General features: G+C 40.8%; 1 protein-coding gene across 2 annotated transcripts in view; it reads left to right on the forward strand.

The window, feature by feature from the left end:
* Window positions 1-3,674: 3,674 nt before the first annotated feature.
* Window positions 3,675-18,189, forward strand: part of ANKRD10 (ankyrin repeat domain 10) — a 36,509-nt gene continuing 21,994 nt past the window's right edge. Inside the window, exons 1-3 of one of the 2 annotated variants that reach the window (XM_084515138.1) lie at window positions 3,675-3,983; window positions 9,689-9,841; window positions 17,032-17,123. In XM_084515138.1, coding sequence (XP_084371264.1) covers window positions 3,783-3,983; window positions 9,689-9,841; window positions 17,032-17,123 — 446 coding nt within the window. In that variant the 5' untranslated portion in view covers window positions 3,675-3,782. The remainder of the gene's footprint in view (window positions 3,984-9,688; window positions 9,842-17,031; window positions 17,124-18,189) is intronic. The other variant, XM_084515139.1, reaches the window with a different exon arrangement.

An 18,189-nucleotide genomic window follows, 5' to 3' on the forward strand; every position in this document is an offset into this window, starting at 1 on the left:
GTTTCATTCCTCAGCAAAACATAAGACCCACCACCTTGGACTGACAGAAACTGAAATAAAGCTTCTCACTTCTCTTAAAAGACCAGGAATAGAACTGAGGACAAAATTAATGCAAATAGGCCTGCAAATAAGGTGTGTCTTTTTTTCTTTTCTTTTCTTTTTTTTTTTTCTGAAATACACAAAAATATGGGTGACTAAACATAGTGGATGAACACTTCCAAGTCATAACAATTAGGAACATATTTTGTTGTGTATATAATACAGTAAGCATACTAGCTATTGTATTCCGTTAAAGAATTCTAGTTTATAAAACACACTAAATGCTAAAATCTGTCCTCAGACAAACCAGAAAATGCAATGAACCTGACACATTTTTATATATTAATGCTTCCTTTTTTTTTGTAAAGGAGTGTAAATTACAGTTTAACGTACGACCATCGATTTCCTGACTCACTCTACATGCACACAGATGGTAACAGCAGCTATATATGTCAGGGAGACCACACCCATCATCTGGAAAGAAGTTGGAACTACATACTCTCATATTCTCTTTACCTGAACTTTTGCACGGAAAGATTGTCAAAAATATGTTTAAGACTTGTACTGTTCAGTACAGAGGGTAACTAGGGTAATGACAGAGAAAAGAATGAATTAAAATGTAATTGTAATGAAGAGTAAAAAAAAAAAAAAAAAAAAAAGTTAAAACCAGAATTCCCATGTCCCATTTCACAACATATGACAGCAGTTAAAGAAAACATTTTTAATTACAATTTAATGAAATTTCATTTAAAATTAATTATCCTACGAAGCCCATTGCCAAAATATATTACAGAAATCAATAGGAAAGCAGAATATTAAAAATGACCTATTTTTATATTTTAATGGATAATTAATCACAATAAAAAAACAGACAGCTATGAGTCTCCAAGTTATATGCAAACTACAAACTGATTAAGGAACCAGTATCATATGGTGATTACTACAGTTGTCTATTTTGGAATATCTGGTGTAGATGACTAGCAAGGAGATAAAAAAGGTTGACCTCATAACAAGGAATCTACTCATGAAACTTGAGATCAGAGAATCCCAGAACTGTTGAGGCTGTCAGGGCCCTCTGGAGGCCCCAGCCCTGCCCCAGCAGGGCCACCCAGCGCAGGCTGCCCAGGCCCATCTCCAGGCAGCTTTGGAAGGCCTCCAAGGAGGAGACCCCACAGCCTCTCTGGGCAGCCTGTGCCAGGGTTCCTGGGTGCCTTTTTGTGTCCATTGCCCCTTGTTCTGGCACTGGGCACCTCTGACAAGAGCCTGGCTCTGTCTTCTCAGCACCCTCCCCTCAGACATGGATGAGATCCCCCTGCGCCTCCCTTCTCCAAGCTGGGCAGTCCCAGCTCTCAGCCTCTCCTGACAGGAGAGGTGCTCCAGGCCCTCCATCATCTTGGTGGCCTCCCTTGGACTCTGTTCAGCATGTCCATGTCACTCTTGTACTGGAGGACCCAGAAGTGGACACAGTGCTCCAGAAGTGGCCTCACCAATGCTAAGTGGAGGGGAAGGATCACCTCTCTTGACCTGCTGGCAACATTTTGCCTAATGTGACCAAGAATACAGTTAGCCTTCTTAGCAGCAAGGGCACATAGCTGGCTCACGTTCAACTTCTTGTCCACCAGGACCTCTAGCTTCTTTTCTGCAGAGCTGCTTTCCAGCTGGGTGGCCCTTCTCCTTGTTAACTTCATGAGATTCCTGTCAGCCTGTCGGGGTCCCTCTGGACAGCCACAAGGCCCTCTGGTGAGCAAAGATGCCAGAGCTCAGTTCCACCAGCAGGATTTCTGCATGTCGCTGTTAAAGCCACTTCCCCTTGCAGTGTTACACTTCCCCATTTGTAAGAGATATAACAGCACACGACTATCTTGCAGGCAGTGCTGGAAAGTAAATACGTTAATGACAGTGTCTATAAGGAAATTAGACAGACCGCTGTCTTTATTTGGTATGGCAGTTTCCACATGACGGTAAGAAACAAAAACCACATGCAAATCTTGAATATGAATCTTCAGTAACGCAATATTTAATTTTTGCTCATCTTCCCCATAACCCAAGTTTTAAATATTCGTCAGTTTTTATGACAGTTACAAACAATACACGAGTGACTATAAATGTCAGTGCTTGTACACAGCGCAGTGAAAAACAGCTTGCCTGTTTTCAAACTAAGAAACTGTTTTCTTTAATACCAGCCATTCTGGTAACGACCATTTTTATAACGTAAGCTGTTGGTTTTTTGCTTCCTTCTTTCAACTGTGCTATCCTATGGAACCTTTGTTATTTAGTCCCAAAACAAGTCAAATGGTTAGCATCTGCCTAGAGAAGTTTGATATGGGAAATAAAAATCCACATAACCCAGAAAGAGAAGTGTCTATAGGATGGTAAACTCTCAGAGCTTCAGCTGAACGTTTTTGAAAGGCAAAAGGTGAGGCACTGAACTGAAAATTGCTGTAGCTGGAAGTACTCCCTCCCCTGGACAAAGCACTGAGCTTTTTGTGCTTCAGTGTAACCAGCTACAAAAGGGCTCGTTTGTAATTCATCCTCCTCTACACATTATTCTGACATTTATAACTTGACAGCCTTGTAGAAATATAGTATTTTATTTTGGTGAGGTACACACAGAATAGCTAAAAGGTGTTTGATGATCAATTTCACTTGATATTAAAGAAAACCCTTTAAAATTGTATAGGCCTCCTGGTACTTTTAACAAAAATTGATTTGCAGCTCGTTTGCCCCAGGACATGATTCCTGGCTTGCATCGTTTAATAGTGTGTACTGAAAGAGAAGTATCCGTCGATTTTGGGGGGATAAATGAATCTACTTGGATTTACACAAACAAATTACCATCAATTTGAGTTTACTACTGCCTGAAAAGTGTCTTGCAAATACTTTTGACAGAAAATAATTGGGAGCAACAAACAAAAGTTTCCTAAGGTTTCTGTGGCGTCAGTTACTCAAGGACTGGTTTCAGGTTGCAAGTAAAAATTTGGCACCATCCCTCGACTCGGCCCCTAACGAAATTATCCTTTGTTTTGCAACCCATTATGTAGCACAGATCCACAGCAACCTTCGAGCGCTGGAGAGCACTGAAATCAGCCAGAACGCGCTTTCTGCTGGGGATGTGGCGTGAAAACACCACCATACCTATATATCCTGTATACAGGTTATATACACCATACCTATATACCCCGTATGTATATACCCATGGCAGGGGGGTGGGACTAGCTGGTCTTTAAGGTCCCTTCCAACTCGAGGTGTTTTGTGGTCCTATATATCTGCGACTAGGTGATCTTTAAGGCCCCTTCCAACCCAAACCATTCTGTATATATTCCTATATATTGTGCTGGCAGCCCAGCGCCCACACCAGCAGCCCCGCCAGGGGTCGATGAGGCACGGCTTTGCCGCAACCTGCTTCAGTGAGTACTCGGGGGGGGGGGGGGGGCATTTTGGGGGGCAATTCTGAAAGGGAAGGGAAATCGGGGGCACAAAGAGGGGGCTGAAGGGATGAGGGGAGAAGGAGGGGACTCCTGCCCGCCTGGCTCCTGCCCGTCCCCGCCCTCCAGGGGCGGTGCTGGCCGCGGGTGCCCGCCCCGCCGCCTTTGTGCTCGGTGCCTGCCGGCCGCCGGCGCCGCTCCCCGCCCGCTCCTTCCTCCTCTCTCTCTCCCCCTCCATCCCGCTCCCCCCCTCCCCTCGCCCCCCGGCGCCGCTTCCCCCTGCCCTGCCTCGCCCGGCTTCTCCTCGCCCTGCCCGCCATGTCGCTGGGCGCCGGCCCCGAGGCGGGTTTCTCCAGCGAGGAGCTGCTGACCCTGCGCTTCCCCCTGCACCGCGCCTGCCGCGATGGGGACCTGCCCGCCTTGTGCGCCCTGCTCCAGAGCTCGCCCCGCTCCGACCTGGCCGCCGAGGACTCCTTCTACGGATGGACGCCCATCCACTGGGCCGCGCACTTCGGCAAGGTGGGGCCCGGCGGGGGGGAAGGAAGGGACGGGAGGGATGGAGGAGGAGGAGGAGGAGGAGGAGGAGAGGGATGGCGGCAGCCCGGCTGGCGCGCAGCGCATCGCGGCGCCATCTTAGCCCCTTGCGCGCCCGGCCGGGAGGCGCCGCCGCCGCCCCGCTCCCCTCACAGGGGCGGCCGCCGCCTGCCCTGGGGCATCGCCCTCCAGCCCCCCGAGAGCCCTGCGTGAGCCCCCCAAGCCTCCGAGCAGGGGCTGCGGGCTGCTGGAGGAGGCTGCTGGTGCCTTTACGAAAATAAACGGGTTTATAAATAGCCCTCGTGGGATTGACGCGCTCAAATAGCTGCGAATCGCCGTCTGCAGGAAGGGGCACGCGCGAGGAGCCGGCTACCAGATTTTTTCCTAACCACCTTTCTTTGAATTATCTTTGCCTTCAAATCTTAATTTCTTCGCTTTACATATGCTTTGTCTATTTATAACGCTGTGAGCGTGCCAGCCCGTGCAGGATTCAGGCCTGGAGGGTGTTTTTTTTCTTCCTCGGCGATGTCTCATTTCTGATTTTTGAGGGCCTTTTGTTCTCGTTCTCCCTCCCGGTCACAATATATTTCTATTTATGTATTGATTGTCTGCCAGGGAAGGAAAATGAGGGTTACTTAGGCGGACATAATGCAAGTACATTAAGAGATGCATTTTGTACCCTGAGTGATTTGATCTGCGGTACCCAGCGAACATTTTAGAAGCACGGCCGGGCAATCCTCCGGTCTTAAACACCACCACAGCAACAAACAAAAAACACCCTGCTCTCTATCAGAAGCTAATCTTCTGCGTTCAGAAATGGGGTACCATAAATTTTGACCTGAAGTAAGCTGATACAAAACGTGCAGATATTGAATTGGCATCAAAGCTTTCTGTCTGTCGTGCATTTATGGTTCCGGTTTCCTTTAACCATTATCATAGGATTATTTTTTTTTTGCATGCACGTGGGAGTCTTGCTTTTGTCCTTCAAGCATGTGCCTTGTTTTGTTTTGTTTTCCTCGAGTATTTTTATCTTTCTGCCAGCTGTGCTAGGATACGTGTGAGCTCTCCTACACGTTCTCTTCCCGTCAAAGAGACTCTTGCAGAAAAAGCAGCTGAGGGGAGCGAGTCATTTTGCAAGCTTGTGTTTGTTCTTAGGTATCCTCATCAAATTTGATTTGTGATGTTGTTTTGTTGCTGTCGCATGTGAAATGGGCGGGAGCGTTTTTCAAGTGAAATGAAACTTGTAAAGACGACACCGGCTACAAACGTTTCGATATCACTTTGCATATACGTATTTTTAAAAAGCTTTGTGGCTGAGCAGCCTCAACCTACGAAAGTCATCTGCACGTTTTACAGTCTTGTTAGGTAATGTTTTCCTTTGAGGCAGGGACTGTGCAACAGAACCCCAGAGCGGCCGAGGTGGGCAGGCACCTCTGGAGGCCGCCTGCTCCAAGCCCTGCTCCAGCGGGGCCACCCAGCGCGGGCTGCCCAGGCCTACCTCCAGGTGGCTTTGGAAGGTCTCCGAGGAGGAGACCCCACGCTGTTCCAGTTCTCAGTCACCCTACCAGTGAAAAATGTGTTTGCCGATGTTTGGGCGGAACCGCCAGTGTTTCAACACACTTGAAAAGTTCCAGGGTTGTAATTGGATCTCAGACTTGACTTACTTTGTGTTCGTTTGGCGTAGTCATAAATCAACCTTTCACAAGCTCAGGGGCGATTGCCAAAAGTGAAACAATAGCTGCTTTTAGTGGACATCCATATGCATGTCTTTATGTTCTTATTCATTTTTTTTTTGTTTTTTTTTGTTTTTTTTTCAAATTAAGATTGATCATAATTGCAAACAGAAAGTTTTCCTGCCTCTTCAAATATCAGGGTCTTACAACTTTAACTCCTAATGAACGTTTCAAAAATTACTGAACAAGATTCTTTTGCTGCAGTAGTGGTTCTTTGTCGTGCTAGATTTATTGGGGTTTGCACTTGGTTTTCTTTGCCTGCAAGAAATTAAATGGCACCAGAACTTCATTGCTGCTGTGGTTTAGGACACTTCAGCAGCATGGTCCATCAGACATGAATGTTTCTAACTGCATCTCTGTAAGAGACTGAAATGACAAAACTGATGTAGCTATTTTTGGGAAGAAGTACTTGTGGAACAACTTGCCTCAAGCAAGTCTAAAACAATTCCTACGCATAGACGTGCATGCACACAGAGCATCAGTCTAGGGTTGGTGACCTTTAGCAATCTGTGGATGTTTCTTCAATTCTTTCACAAGCTGTATGTAGAGGAAAGCCCCCCTTACATCAAAGGACAACACAAAATCACTTATAAACAAAGCTGTAGAACTGCCTTCCTGCACACGGTTGCAGATGTGCAGATAGGGAAGTAACAACAAAAGTTCCATTGGAGATGAATATGCAAAAGATAATACAGCTTTTTATTGGGGAAATACTGATCTAATACTAGTCAACAAAAACATGGTATCTTAAGACTAAAAAAAGACAGTATTTTTCAATAATTATATAGCTTACTATGAAACAGCCCTGTAGACCTTACAAGTAATAATTAAAATACCATCAGTGTCCATTAAAAATAGTAGGTAAGAATTCCTGGTTGCAATATCTGATGTTATGGTGACAGTGTGGACCTCTGTCCATCCCCTCCTTCTGGAAGATAGTACGGATCACAGATGGTAGCACGTCCAAATGTACTTGCCAAGTTGAGTATCTGTGGTGGAGTTTCCATTTTCAGGGTTTTCCCTCACTGCAGAGAAGTGCTTATATCCTGAGAAGTAAATTAATTCCCATTAGAACTGCTGTGTTCAAATTAGAGTTAATTATATAGCGCCCTAAATTACCCTGATGTTATGCAGATTTTCAAGAAGATGGGTCAGAATGTAAAATGGTTAAAAAGCTACCAGGGAGGTAGAAAATAAAGGGCTTGTGTTTAAAGAAAAAAAAAGTCACTGCTGATTCACTTTGTTTTATGCTTATTTTCATTTCATTTTTCTCATTAACTGCTCGCACGTGTAATTTTTGCTTCCTTTGATTATATCTCCTGGCTCGTGCTCTTCTCCTACTCTTATTTTTGCCGTTTGACTGTTTACATTAAAGGAAGCAAAACAGTAGTAAGTACATTCTGTTTCTTGTGGAACAAAAGTAGCGCAGATAAAGCACACGTTTCTTCCTTGGTACTGTGCCAGCATTGTGGCCTATATGGAGGCCCGTCCGTTGTCTCCGTTCAATCAGCCTAACCTCCAATTTAGGTAAAACAATACAGTGGAAAACATCTTCTGAAACGTTATTCAATGAGAAATGACTTGCGTGTCCTAATCTGAAGCATAAGTATTCTGGCGGGGCATTGCCCTTAGGTATGCTGCCTTTTTCTGTCCACGGAGTAATTTGCCTCGTTTTTCAGTAGCGTAGAAAGAAGCAGGCGCTTCTGACAGCCACCGTGCAGAAGAACCCTGCTTCGGCTTTTAATGGGAGGAAGCCTTATCTTCATTGTTAAAACCCCGTAGGAGGTGGAGAGGGGGAGATACAAGGGGAAAAAAAAAGAAATTAAACATGAAGTTAAAAATTTAAACACAAAGTCCACGGTGACGCATAGGCGTTTCATAAAGCAGCTTCAAACAGTGCAAGATGAGACGGGGGCACCAGTTCCAATATTTTTCCCCTCGTAATTGGCAAGCCGTGATGTCCGTGTAATTAGGGAAGCTGATGCAGCCCAGTTTCTGTAGAGGATGTATTCTTCCCTCAAGCTGCAGCGCTTTTCTGAAAGCGTTTGCAAATGAATTATATTGAAAGATTAGTTTTTTAGAAAACTGTCTGAATTTTACTTTTGCTTGCAGTTATAGTAGAGAAACACTTTGGTATAGAAGGTACTTTTTTATCACATCACTTATTAATGATTACAATTATTAGTAATTATTAAGGGTTAACAGCAATATTAGGGTGCTAACTTGTAAGCATGAAGCCTTACGGGTATCAAATACAAAGTTTATTTGGGTAATTTAGCATTGGAATTACAAATTATCTTGCACCATTTTTACTGTATTCTTTTATGTGTGTATATATATATATACATTTTTTTCTCTTTTTTCAGCAAACTTACTTGTTTGCTTTTGAAAAGATACTTTTTTCTTTGGTAATGTTGAGATTTATGGAGCCAGAGCTGTTAGCATTGTGAAATCTCAGTTCCCCTCCCCCTTGGACAGTTAATTGATGGTATGTTAATGGTACTTTTACATCAGGTCCGTTACTGTCCAAAAAAAAAGTGATTTTGTATATGCTGCAGGATAGAGTTCATATCTGTGTGTTTGAACTATACAGGGAAAAAAATACAGCTGAAGTGCACAATGTAGCTGAAAAACTATCAGAAAATACTGCTGTGGTTGGTCCTGTGCATGTAACTCATCAGTGTCAGGAAGTTACAGGTTAAAAAAAAAAAAAGGACATTGTACAGAGGCAGAGAAGAATGCTGAAATGGTGATGTTCGTGCCTCTACCCATAATCAAGCTGCCAGCTTGCTTTTTGATGCTTTGTCATCACTTCTTCATGAACAGATTATTCCCTTGCAGTCCTATAGCTAGCAAACCTTCCTTTAATTAACCATATGAGGCTGACCAGGAGATTTTCATTTCACGAAAGCAGTGCCCGGAGTCAGTGTGGAGCTTCTTTGTTTTCACTGCCGCATGTGTGTGCGGGAGGGGGGCGGGGGGGTGTTTGTTTTTTGCCCACAATAAATGGAAGCCTAGACTAAACTGTTTGTTTTTTAGCATAGTGCGTTCCTTTTCCTGTCAACAAAAGGGCAATGGTGCTGTGGGACAGGAAGGGAGCTTTGTGTTTTTGGCTATTTTTGAAAGTTGAGCTCATCACGGCTGCGGTTCGCTCAGCTTCTACAAATGTTATGGTGCAAACAAATATAGTAGCTGGGTATCGGATACTTCTGGTTAGCAGGGTAGGAAAATAAATCAGAATATAGTGTGACAAAATACTCTTTTTCCTTTTAAAATGGGAAAAAGCTTTCCTGGTTTGTGTACTGCCACAGAAATGCACACTGTTTTTAACAATTCTTCAGCAATAATAGCAGGAAAACAGTCAACATAACGTACTTCATGTACAGATTTAGCATAGTAGTAATGATACTGGTTATTAATAATCAGGTTCTGTCACTTTCAGAAGATACTAAAGAAATGTTAAAATCTTTCTTGCGTATTCTGGTTTTCTTCCCTCTGAACTCTCCTGAAAATAGGTCTGCGTATCTCCTAACAACACTTTTGTTTTGGCAAACATTAGCTAATAATGTCTGTTTAGTATCATGTTTGCAGCTTTGCCAGATCAGAAACTTTCTGCCTAACAAAAGTGAGCCAAGTAGCTCTTCTGGTTGACACTGAGGTATTATTTGTACTCTCTTCCCCATCCCAAAAATAAATGTCACAATCCCAAAAATAAATGTCAGAATTCAGTGCTGGGGATGAGAATTTAATATTTTTCAGGTACGATCTGTGGCTGGGGGTAGCAGGAATAAGGAGGAAGGGGAAAATCCAGTGTTCATGTTCTCTCTTGTTTTGTGTCCACTTAAATTTTGCTAGTAAGCTTAACTTTTTGGGGTTTTATTTATTTAGCATGTGCTAACTGTGTCATAGCATACCTGTGTAACATTTTTTGGGTTTTATTCCCTCATGTCTTTAAAGCTGGAGTGCCTAATACAGTTAGTAAGAGCCGGAGCTTCTGTAAATGCCAGTACAACACGTTTTGCTCAAACACCAGCCCACATTGCTGCTTTTGGAGGACATCCACAGTGCCTGAATTGGTTGATTCAAGTGGGGGCCAACATAAACAAACAGGTATGGTTTAATGTGTATTTCATGTCTGCATATAATTTTGGAAGAAGTGTCTTGGTCCCGTTTTACAGTGTGTATGATCCTTACGTTCACATACAGGTAAAACACTTTTAACATCCCCTGAAGTCAAATAACTTAATTGTTGGGTACAGGGCTTTGTCATTATTGTAGAGGTAGGGCTAATAATTGTCTTAGGCTACTAAAGGTTTGGAGAACGTTTGGTTGAGGAGCTGACATCTTTCTCCCTGAACAAAATGGTACCACGCTGCTCTGATGCTGGCAGCATTACCAAATGCTCTGGTATTTTAATGCATCTTTAGGGGAAGGAAAAAGAGAGTAGTGAGAAACATCTTACTTAATATGTAAGAATTGGAAAATGAGCCAGTGAATTTGCCACTGCCTACAGAACCACGAGACCTTTGTGGTCCTTGATTTAGTCATACGTCTAACTAGTAAAATCTAGTAAGACGTGATTTATTTTAAGATGCATTTGGTTGCATCCTTTTTTCTTTCTTAGATTATTTCCAAAGCTTTTCTAGTAATTTCCTACAAGTAGATCAGAAACATGTACTTGACTAACAAAGAGAGAATGGGGGGTATTTGTTTTTTTGAATTGATAATTTCCCCTTACTGTTACCATGGGTATAGATACCAATTTATTTTGTAATATAGAGTATATTAATACAGTAAAAAAGCACGTAAAGGACTGTTACACTCTGGTATGGTAACAGAATCAAGTGCTTAAAAACATGCATTTGGAGAAAATGTTTCCAGTACTGAACGGATCTATTATGTGTGCTGTGCATACATGATTTATTCCCTTACAACAGTACTTCAAAATATGATTTATGATGTCCTCTAAGAGTAATTATTACTAGAGCATATGCATTTACTAGAGCTGTAGTACAGCACAGCATCTGTAAAATCTGTTTTGCTAAACTTACATCATACTTTTCCTAAAATATTTAATGGCCAGAGTGTTTTAAATGCAGTAGAGTTAAGCTAAGACTGCTGAAGAACTTGAACTTTTGCCTTTCTAGAGTTGTTTTTATATATTTTTTTTAAGTTATGCAAAAAATAAGAAATGGGGAAGTTTGTGTTGAGTTTTCAGACAAGAAGGCTGGTGCATTGAGAACAGCTGTGAGACACCAGGAGAATTATAGAAACAATGAAGGTGGCTGGATGCAGAGGCTATAGATCGCATCTTCTCCTTGATACCTGACAAAAGTAACTTACACACTAAGTTATTGCTGCCTAGTGGTAGAATCATCAGAAGAGAAAATACAAGAACTAGAAATGCATCTGGAGCCCAGGTAAGAACGTAAAGAAACTGTGATTAGAGAGGAAACATGGCATGCACAGAATAAAGATGTACAGATATCTGCTAAATGAGAAGAGAAGAATGAATGAAAATGAATGAATGAGAAGAATGAAAGTTTCCTGCTAAGAGGATAAAGAGAAGAACTGACCAGTGAGGTTGAAATGGAGTTGAAGAACAAGCTTACTCTCCTGGAACATCTAGTGGGTGAGGTTGTAACGCAGAAGAAAGTGGTAGCTAGCCCCCAGCAGAAGAGGAGAGGAGTACAGAGAGAACTCTCCATGGGCTGAGGGCAACGTGCAGATGACTGTAAGGGAAAGCAGAAGGCAGCATGACACACAGTTAAAAGTAGACTGGTAACCCATCCCGTCCTAGAGAGGGCTAGTCATAGTGACTAGCCAGTGACTCAGGAGTCTTTATAAATCTATGGCCTGTCGTGAGAGCAAATCTAAATAATAGGAAGACCTAGGAAGACTTCAGAAGGCAGATTTAGATAGTGACAGGCAAAGGGTGCCAGCATAGACAGTACTGAGAGCTGATGCTGTGGAACCCTTGTATGGTGTTAATAACAGTAGTATCAAACTACACTTGTGGGGTCAAAAAAGTTTTTTACACAAAATAGGAATTGAGCATACAAGAAGAGGTATTTTAGATCTGGTTTGATAAAAAGAAGAAATCTCTGGTTAATTCAGAGTGACAGTGGAAGCAAGAATAGCTCTTTGTTAAGGTGCAGCTGGTCAGTCACACTGGTTTCACGTGCACGAGCACTCAAAGCTAGGCAGCGTACCTTTGTGACACCTACAGCAAAGCAACCCACAGATAGCTTGGAATGTTTCACACACGAGTATGTAAAGCATAGTGCATGCTTTGCTCTCCCCAGTTCCTTCCAGTTGTTTATTGAATTGCAGTCAAAATCTACTATTCTCGTTTGATTTGCACTGCTTTATAAGTGATTCTAGTTTCTTATTTAATTTCCAAGCTCTTCCAGGTGATTATCTAGGGCTTCCACCCACACTTTGGAGCTTTTGGAGCACTATTTCCTGATGTGTATTTTGTTTATTCCTTCCAGCTCGCTGACTGATGCTGTACTTCAGACAGACATAGTCACTGGCTAATGCTTGTGTGAGGACAAGTGTTCCATGGACACTGGATACAAAACACATGCTGAGAAAGATCTGGGAATACTTGATATTTAAACTAGTAAAGCTTTCCTTCCAAACTGACTCCTGGTCACTGGCTACAGACTAACCAATCACCTCTGGAAAAAGAAAAGGATAGCTTCTGAAAAGGAATCTCCTCGAGTCTCTCAATCCTAATGTAAACCTCTGGTACTCAGTAGAACTTGCATACATGCTTTCTCATATCTGCCCTGAGGTATTGTAGCCCCTGCTGCCTGCCCTGAAGTTTAGGAAAACATTAAAATGATTATCTCAGTGCTGGTGACAGTTGCCTGGGACCTTTCTCAGGCAGCAGCAATGAACGACAAACGCTGAAAGCTGCTTGTCCCACCTGTACCTTGCTCTCCAAAATAAATTCTGTGAGTATATCCCGTGATGTCCAGCCTTCTTGTATAACTGTATGTGCTGGCTAGAATCATGTCTTTTTTTTTTTTCTCCTGATTGGCAGGCAGTACTTACCCCTAGTCCCTCCCCTCACAAGGGTCACCGTAAACATTCAGAGAAAGCCAAAGTGCCAAGCAATATTCCTGCCTGTTTCTACCTGCCACTGGGTGCAAGAGAAAGTCTTATTTCTTTTTATATTCAGTGAGCAGCGCCTGCTAATAGTTTTTAATATTGTGAGACAAGACCTGCATTTAGCTTCATGCCTGCTTTAGTTCACTCTGACAGTGCAAAGCAATTACACTGCTACTTCCATGAAGTTTTATCCTTGTCACAATGCAGACTGATTCTGTGCTGCTTTGCGTATTAGCTTCAGATGATCATGAATTCTTCCTGATAAAAAGCCTGTTGCTTCATTTAAATATATTTTCCATCTGACCTCAGCATATCAAATATTTCTACTGTATGTTGCCTTCATTGATTGGCCAAGAAACAAACAAACAAAAAAAATCATGTTGCCTGCCTTGAAGGGGAATGATAAGAAATATTGCATCCTTACAGGTGATGTTAACTTACTTTTCATCCCACCAGTTACCATAATTTGGTAGTGATGGCAGCCAGATTTAGGAGGGGTTAGACTACCCAAACTCTCAAGAACTGTAAACACACTAATACCCTTGGTGGTGAGGAAAAAAGACTCATTCCTTTTGTGTCCAGAAGGAGAAACCATCATGAATTCAAATCAAATTTTTAGTGAAGAAAGAGGAAAAATGTTCCATCTCCTCCAGCTTCTACTTTCTAGCTTCAGAAAGGACAGAGCCCTAGGTCTAAGAAGTCTGAACACTTTCTGGAAGTGTGATCAGTTGATAGACTTTGACATTCGATCAGCTGAGTAAGGAATGGAGTTGGCTTTTATTTCTTGTCAGGTAAAATAATGCTGTGTTTTGACATTAATACTAGAAGTATCGTACAAGTGTATACACGGGTGTAAATGGTCGTGGGAACATTTTAAGAATAAAAACTTACAGGTAAGTAACTTTTAGATGAAAGAGGAATAAAAGTACCAGTGAGTGAGATTAATTGAATCGTATCCAGGCACTGGGAGAAGAAAATAGGAAGTTTGCTCAAAGTTGAACTGGAAGATCTTAAAGCCAACAGAAATGTAGATCTCAAAATTGAGGAAAAAATCTTTAGACTGAACTGGATAAATACAAATACCTAAAAGGGGAATTGGAATAAGCAAAGAGTTTGAGAGAGATTTAATTCGTAGAGGAAATGTCTGAGGCTAAGCAGCATAGTGATGAAATACAAGCTGAGATTTACTGAAGAGAATTTAAGCCAAAGATATGAAAGACCCAGGCATGTAAATAAAAAGAGTAAGGAAGGAACAGCAAGATACCTATTCAGTAAAATGAAATAGTCAAATGTAATCTAGCCATGACCCCAAGCTAAAGAAAATTAATCAACAACAACAAAAAACCTGCTTTTGTCTTCAGAAAAGGAAAAAAGGCATATGGAAGAGATGAGAATGAAAAGAAGCATGAAAATGTGGTAATGTGCAAATTGAGCCAAGCAACCTAGGCACTGTTCTTAGAAAAAACTTATATTGTTTTTTCTTTTTAGTACCATCCATCCCAATTGTTAAATCTAAACAGAACTGTGCTCAGTCTCAGAGCACTTTATTTACCTCTACAGGTAACTTTGGATGTGTTGAAAAACGCATAAATTTCCAAGCCATTTTCAGTGGAACTAATATATATTTCCATTCAATCTAGATCATAACCTGAAGAGAATTTCTTTGTTTGCAGAACTAGGAACCTATTTCAGATAAAAGGGAGAGCAAATAGTTTTGGTTCTGTAGTAGAACTTCAAAAGATGGCAATGAATGTTAGTGAAGATGGAAGATGAGGTGCCGTAATTAAAAGGAGTGCTCTAAGAATCTAAATTCATGTATTCTGATCTGAAAGTATTTTCTAAAATCTTTAGCTTTAGAAAAGAGGTGCATGCTTTTCTGGGCCAGTGACTGAGAGAAGCCCTTCTCAAGACATACATTCTCTTTCTGAGATACTAACCCTTTTCTGGTTATTGGTGACACATCTATTAACTGCTACAAGCTCAGCTTATTTTTATAACGCCGTGGTGAGGAGCTCTTTTGCAAAGGTCCTTTCTTATCTTTCTAACATTTCCCTCAGCAGTACTTCGTAATTCAGCTATCTAGATCTTAACTGGGCAGCACGCTAGATTTGTGGGTCTAGTAAAGATTTTTGTCATCTGTGTCACGTGCATTGGCAAGATGAGCTAACTTGTCCTAGACTGAGCTGTGTTTTGATGATTATCTTTCCAGTTAGGGGTAGGGTTGTAAATACTAATGCTGAACGAAATTGAGAGGCCAATCACTTCTTTTCTACATGTTCATCTCTCTAACAGAAGAGGGGGAATGGAAATAATAACAAAATGATGAATCGAAGACAGCTGCTATGATGAGAAATGTATTACACTATTAGGAAAATCCTGGATTAATTAGTGCCGGATGAGTTTCCATGTAGACAGTTAATAAAATTGTGTCCTCCATTCAACGTGTCTGTCTTCCTGTAATTTCTAGAAAAGTTATAAATAGGAGGAATTATATAAAGTTCATTGAAAAGCAGTCTTCTATCCATCAGCTCCAGACAGCCATTTTGGAAGGAGTGTATGGCTCTTTCATAATCGCTAAGGACCCCAAGGAGTTTTCTGCTTTTTTCTGTCTCCAAACTCTGTCAGCCTCAGCAATTTGCCTTAGTTTTATAAGGTAAAATTTGTCTGGTACCATTGCTGTTCCCTGCTGGGGATGCTAGGTGTATCACTCTTTGGCTACGTATGTCTTAAGCAATGGGAAACTTGCTTACCCTTAGTGAATTTGTAGCATTATAAAAATACTTTACTGTAAAATAAAATTGGCAAATAGCAGATTGAGAGTGTATGAAACATAATCCAAAATTAATCTTCGAGTTACATTTACATGGTCTAGAAAATGGGATTGAATTTTTCAGAAGCTTGGCAGACAATTTAAAGCACATTACCTTCAATCAGGATGGTGGTAGGATCATATTGTGAAAGTGTTCGTGTTTCAGATAGAGCTGAAGCATAGCCAGAGCTGCAGAGCTAAGCGTTGAACAACACCATTGTGTGTAAAGGCTGTCAAGTCAGTAAAGGTGTTACGTTACTTTAATAGCTAGTGTGATGTTTTAATAAAAGAAACAACAGGGAAGCAGAATGAGGTACACACACACAGACAATATTTAATGTCAGTGGAACAGGCGGTGAAGTCTGTTCAAAATTTGGGAAGGAAAGGAGGAGGATGGGGAGGAAGGAAAAGCTTGCTGTGCACTGGAAGTGTTGAGGATGGAAAAAAACATAACCAAACTAACTGAACATCTACTTGCTACCCCAAGGCCATGTTTCATTATGAATTCTTCTCTGTGATTCCTAATACCTTACTATTAATAATATCAATTAATAATGATTAAAATTAAGTATTAATTTAATTAATTATAGTTGTTTAATCGCAAGTCCTGAATTTCATCTGCATCCTGTGGTCGTGATGCATGGAATTCACCTGCTGCTTACCTATTGCATTCATAAAATTGTGTAGATTTTTCCCTGTTACCTAACTAGCTTGTAGAGAGGGGTTGCCTGAAAAACAAAATGCTTTTAATGGTTAACACTAATGGAATTTAAACGAATAAAAGTAGACAGGAAAGTATTTAGGACACAGAAGTCAAACGTGCATGTCTCAGGAGAGATCTGGCCTGGCCTGTGAGCACTGGGCATGCTTATGTTACAGTAGAGTTATTCACAGATACATCTCACCTGGAGGGTGTTTATTGTGCAGTGCAGTACTGGGTAAGTGTGACAGCGGGGTTTGAAAGCAATATAGTCCCACAATCTTGGCCATAGTGCTTCTGAATTTGAGATGGCTTGCTTAGGGCAAGGTGCTGGGGAATGAAGATGCTAGGAAATAAATATTAGAGTAACTTGTTCCACTAGTACGTACAGATCTCTTTTTTAACAAGTCTTCCTTTGTGTGATTTTGCTGATTACCTAGTTATTAGCTAAAGGTATATGCAAGTCAGATGCCCTTATCGTTGTTCCTAAAAGTATGTGAAAGCCTACTGCAAAATTTAAAATACCGATAAAGTACCTGATGTATTTGCTAGCTAATAAATGCTGCTTTATTTATATATATATATATATCTGCTTTCTTAATTAAAATGAGTAGTGTAAAAATAAGATCTTTTGAAAGATTATGCTTGACAAAATGTAGTTTGTCTTTACAGGATTATGTTGGTGAAACTCCTATTCATAAAGCAGCACGGTCTGGTAGTGTGGATTCCATAAGTGCCCTTGTGGCTCACGGTGCGCAAATAGAGTAAGTGAGGTGTTTTTTTTTTGTCGTTGTTGATTGTTGTGTGTTTAGCTGACTAACTTAGACCGGTAAACATAGATACTAATACTAGAAAGAAAAATCAAAACAGCAGACACATGATTAAAAGACAGCTAGACATGTTCAACTGTAATAAGGCCCAAGATGTTTTGCATGTCTAGTAAAGTTTATTTAACTGAAGTTGTACCAGTGTGCTACATTAGTATTGCATTTATATGTGATATATTAAAAAAGGGATCTCGCTTCTGTGAGATGGCCCCAAATTATACACTTTATCTAGTATGTAGTTACTTTTGCAATTAATTTACACCTTACACTGGTGAATAAATACAGAAAACAATGCAAAAGCAACATTATGTGCAAAATAGCATCTCTCTCACACACTCTTTGCAGTTAGTTTAATGCTGTTTGTTAGTGTATTGTGTATATTTGCCCTCTTAACTTTTTTCTTTAAAGGTTTATGTACTGCAAACACATTCAGAAAATCTCACAAACTTTTGCAACTTACAGCATGGACAAAATGGATGCAGTTTTCACCTAGAAATGTTGAGTATAAGCTCTATGGCTTATAATAATGTAAATACTTTAGAACTTTGTTTTAATTAGAACTAGCCTTTTTTTATCTTAAATGGTAACTAGTTACTGTATTTTAACCTGCAATGTGATGAAACTATTGAGTTGTAAGTCAAATAAGAATCGTGTAGTTAATTTCCTGTTTTACCCTTTGGTTTCCATCTTACTGTTTTTGTAATGCTGCCCTGATTAATCTACCATAAAATTTAACTTTTTCAATGGTATCATAGAGTAGTCAGGAAATAGAGAACCTTTAAAGTTAATAGTAATGAACAAATTGCTTTAGATGAGAGATTACTTCATAGAAAACTTACAGTGAGGTAACTCATGCAGCTGGCAAGGTCAGTTATTGACAAGTTCATGAAATCAGTTGTAAATTCATAAATTCCCATTTTGCACTCACTTCCAGATGTGTTAAGATAAACTTGGATTTAAATTTACTGTGGAATTGAGCAAACCTTAATTATCATCATCAATT

Source organism: Aythya ferina (genome assembly GCF_964211825.1).
Source record: "Aythya ferina genome assembly, chromosome: 1".
NCBI lineage: Eukaryota > Metazoa > Chordata > Aves > Anseriformes > Anatidae > Aythya > Aythya ferina.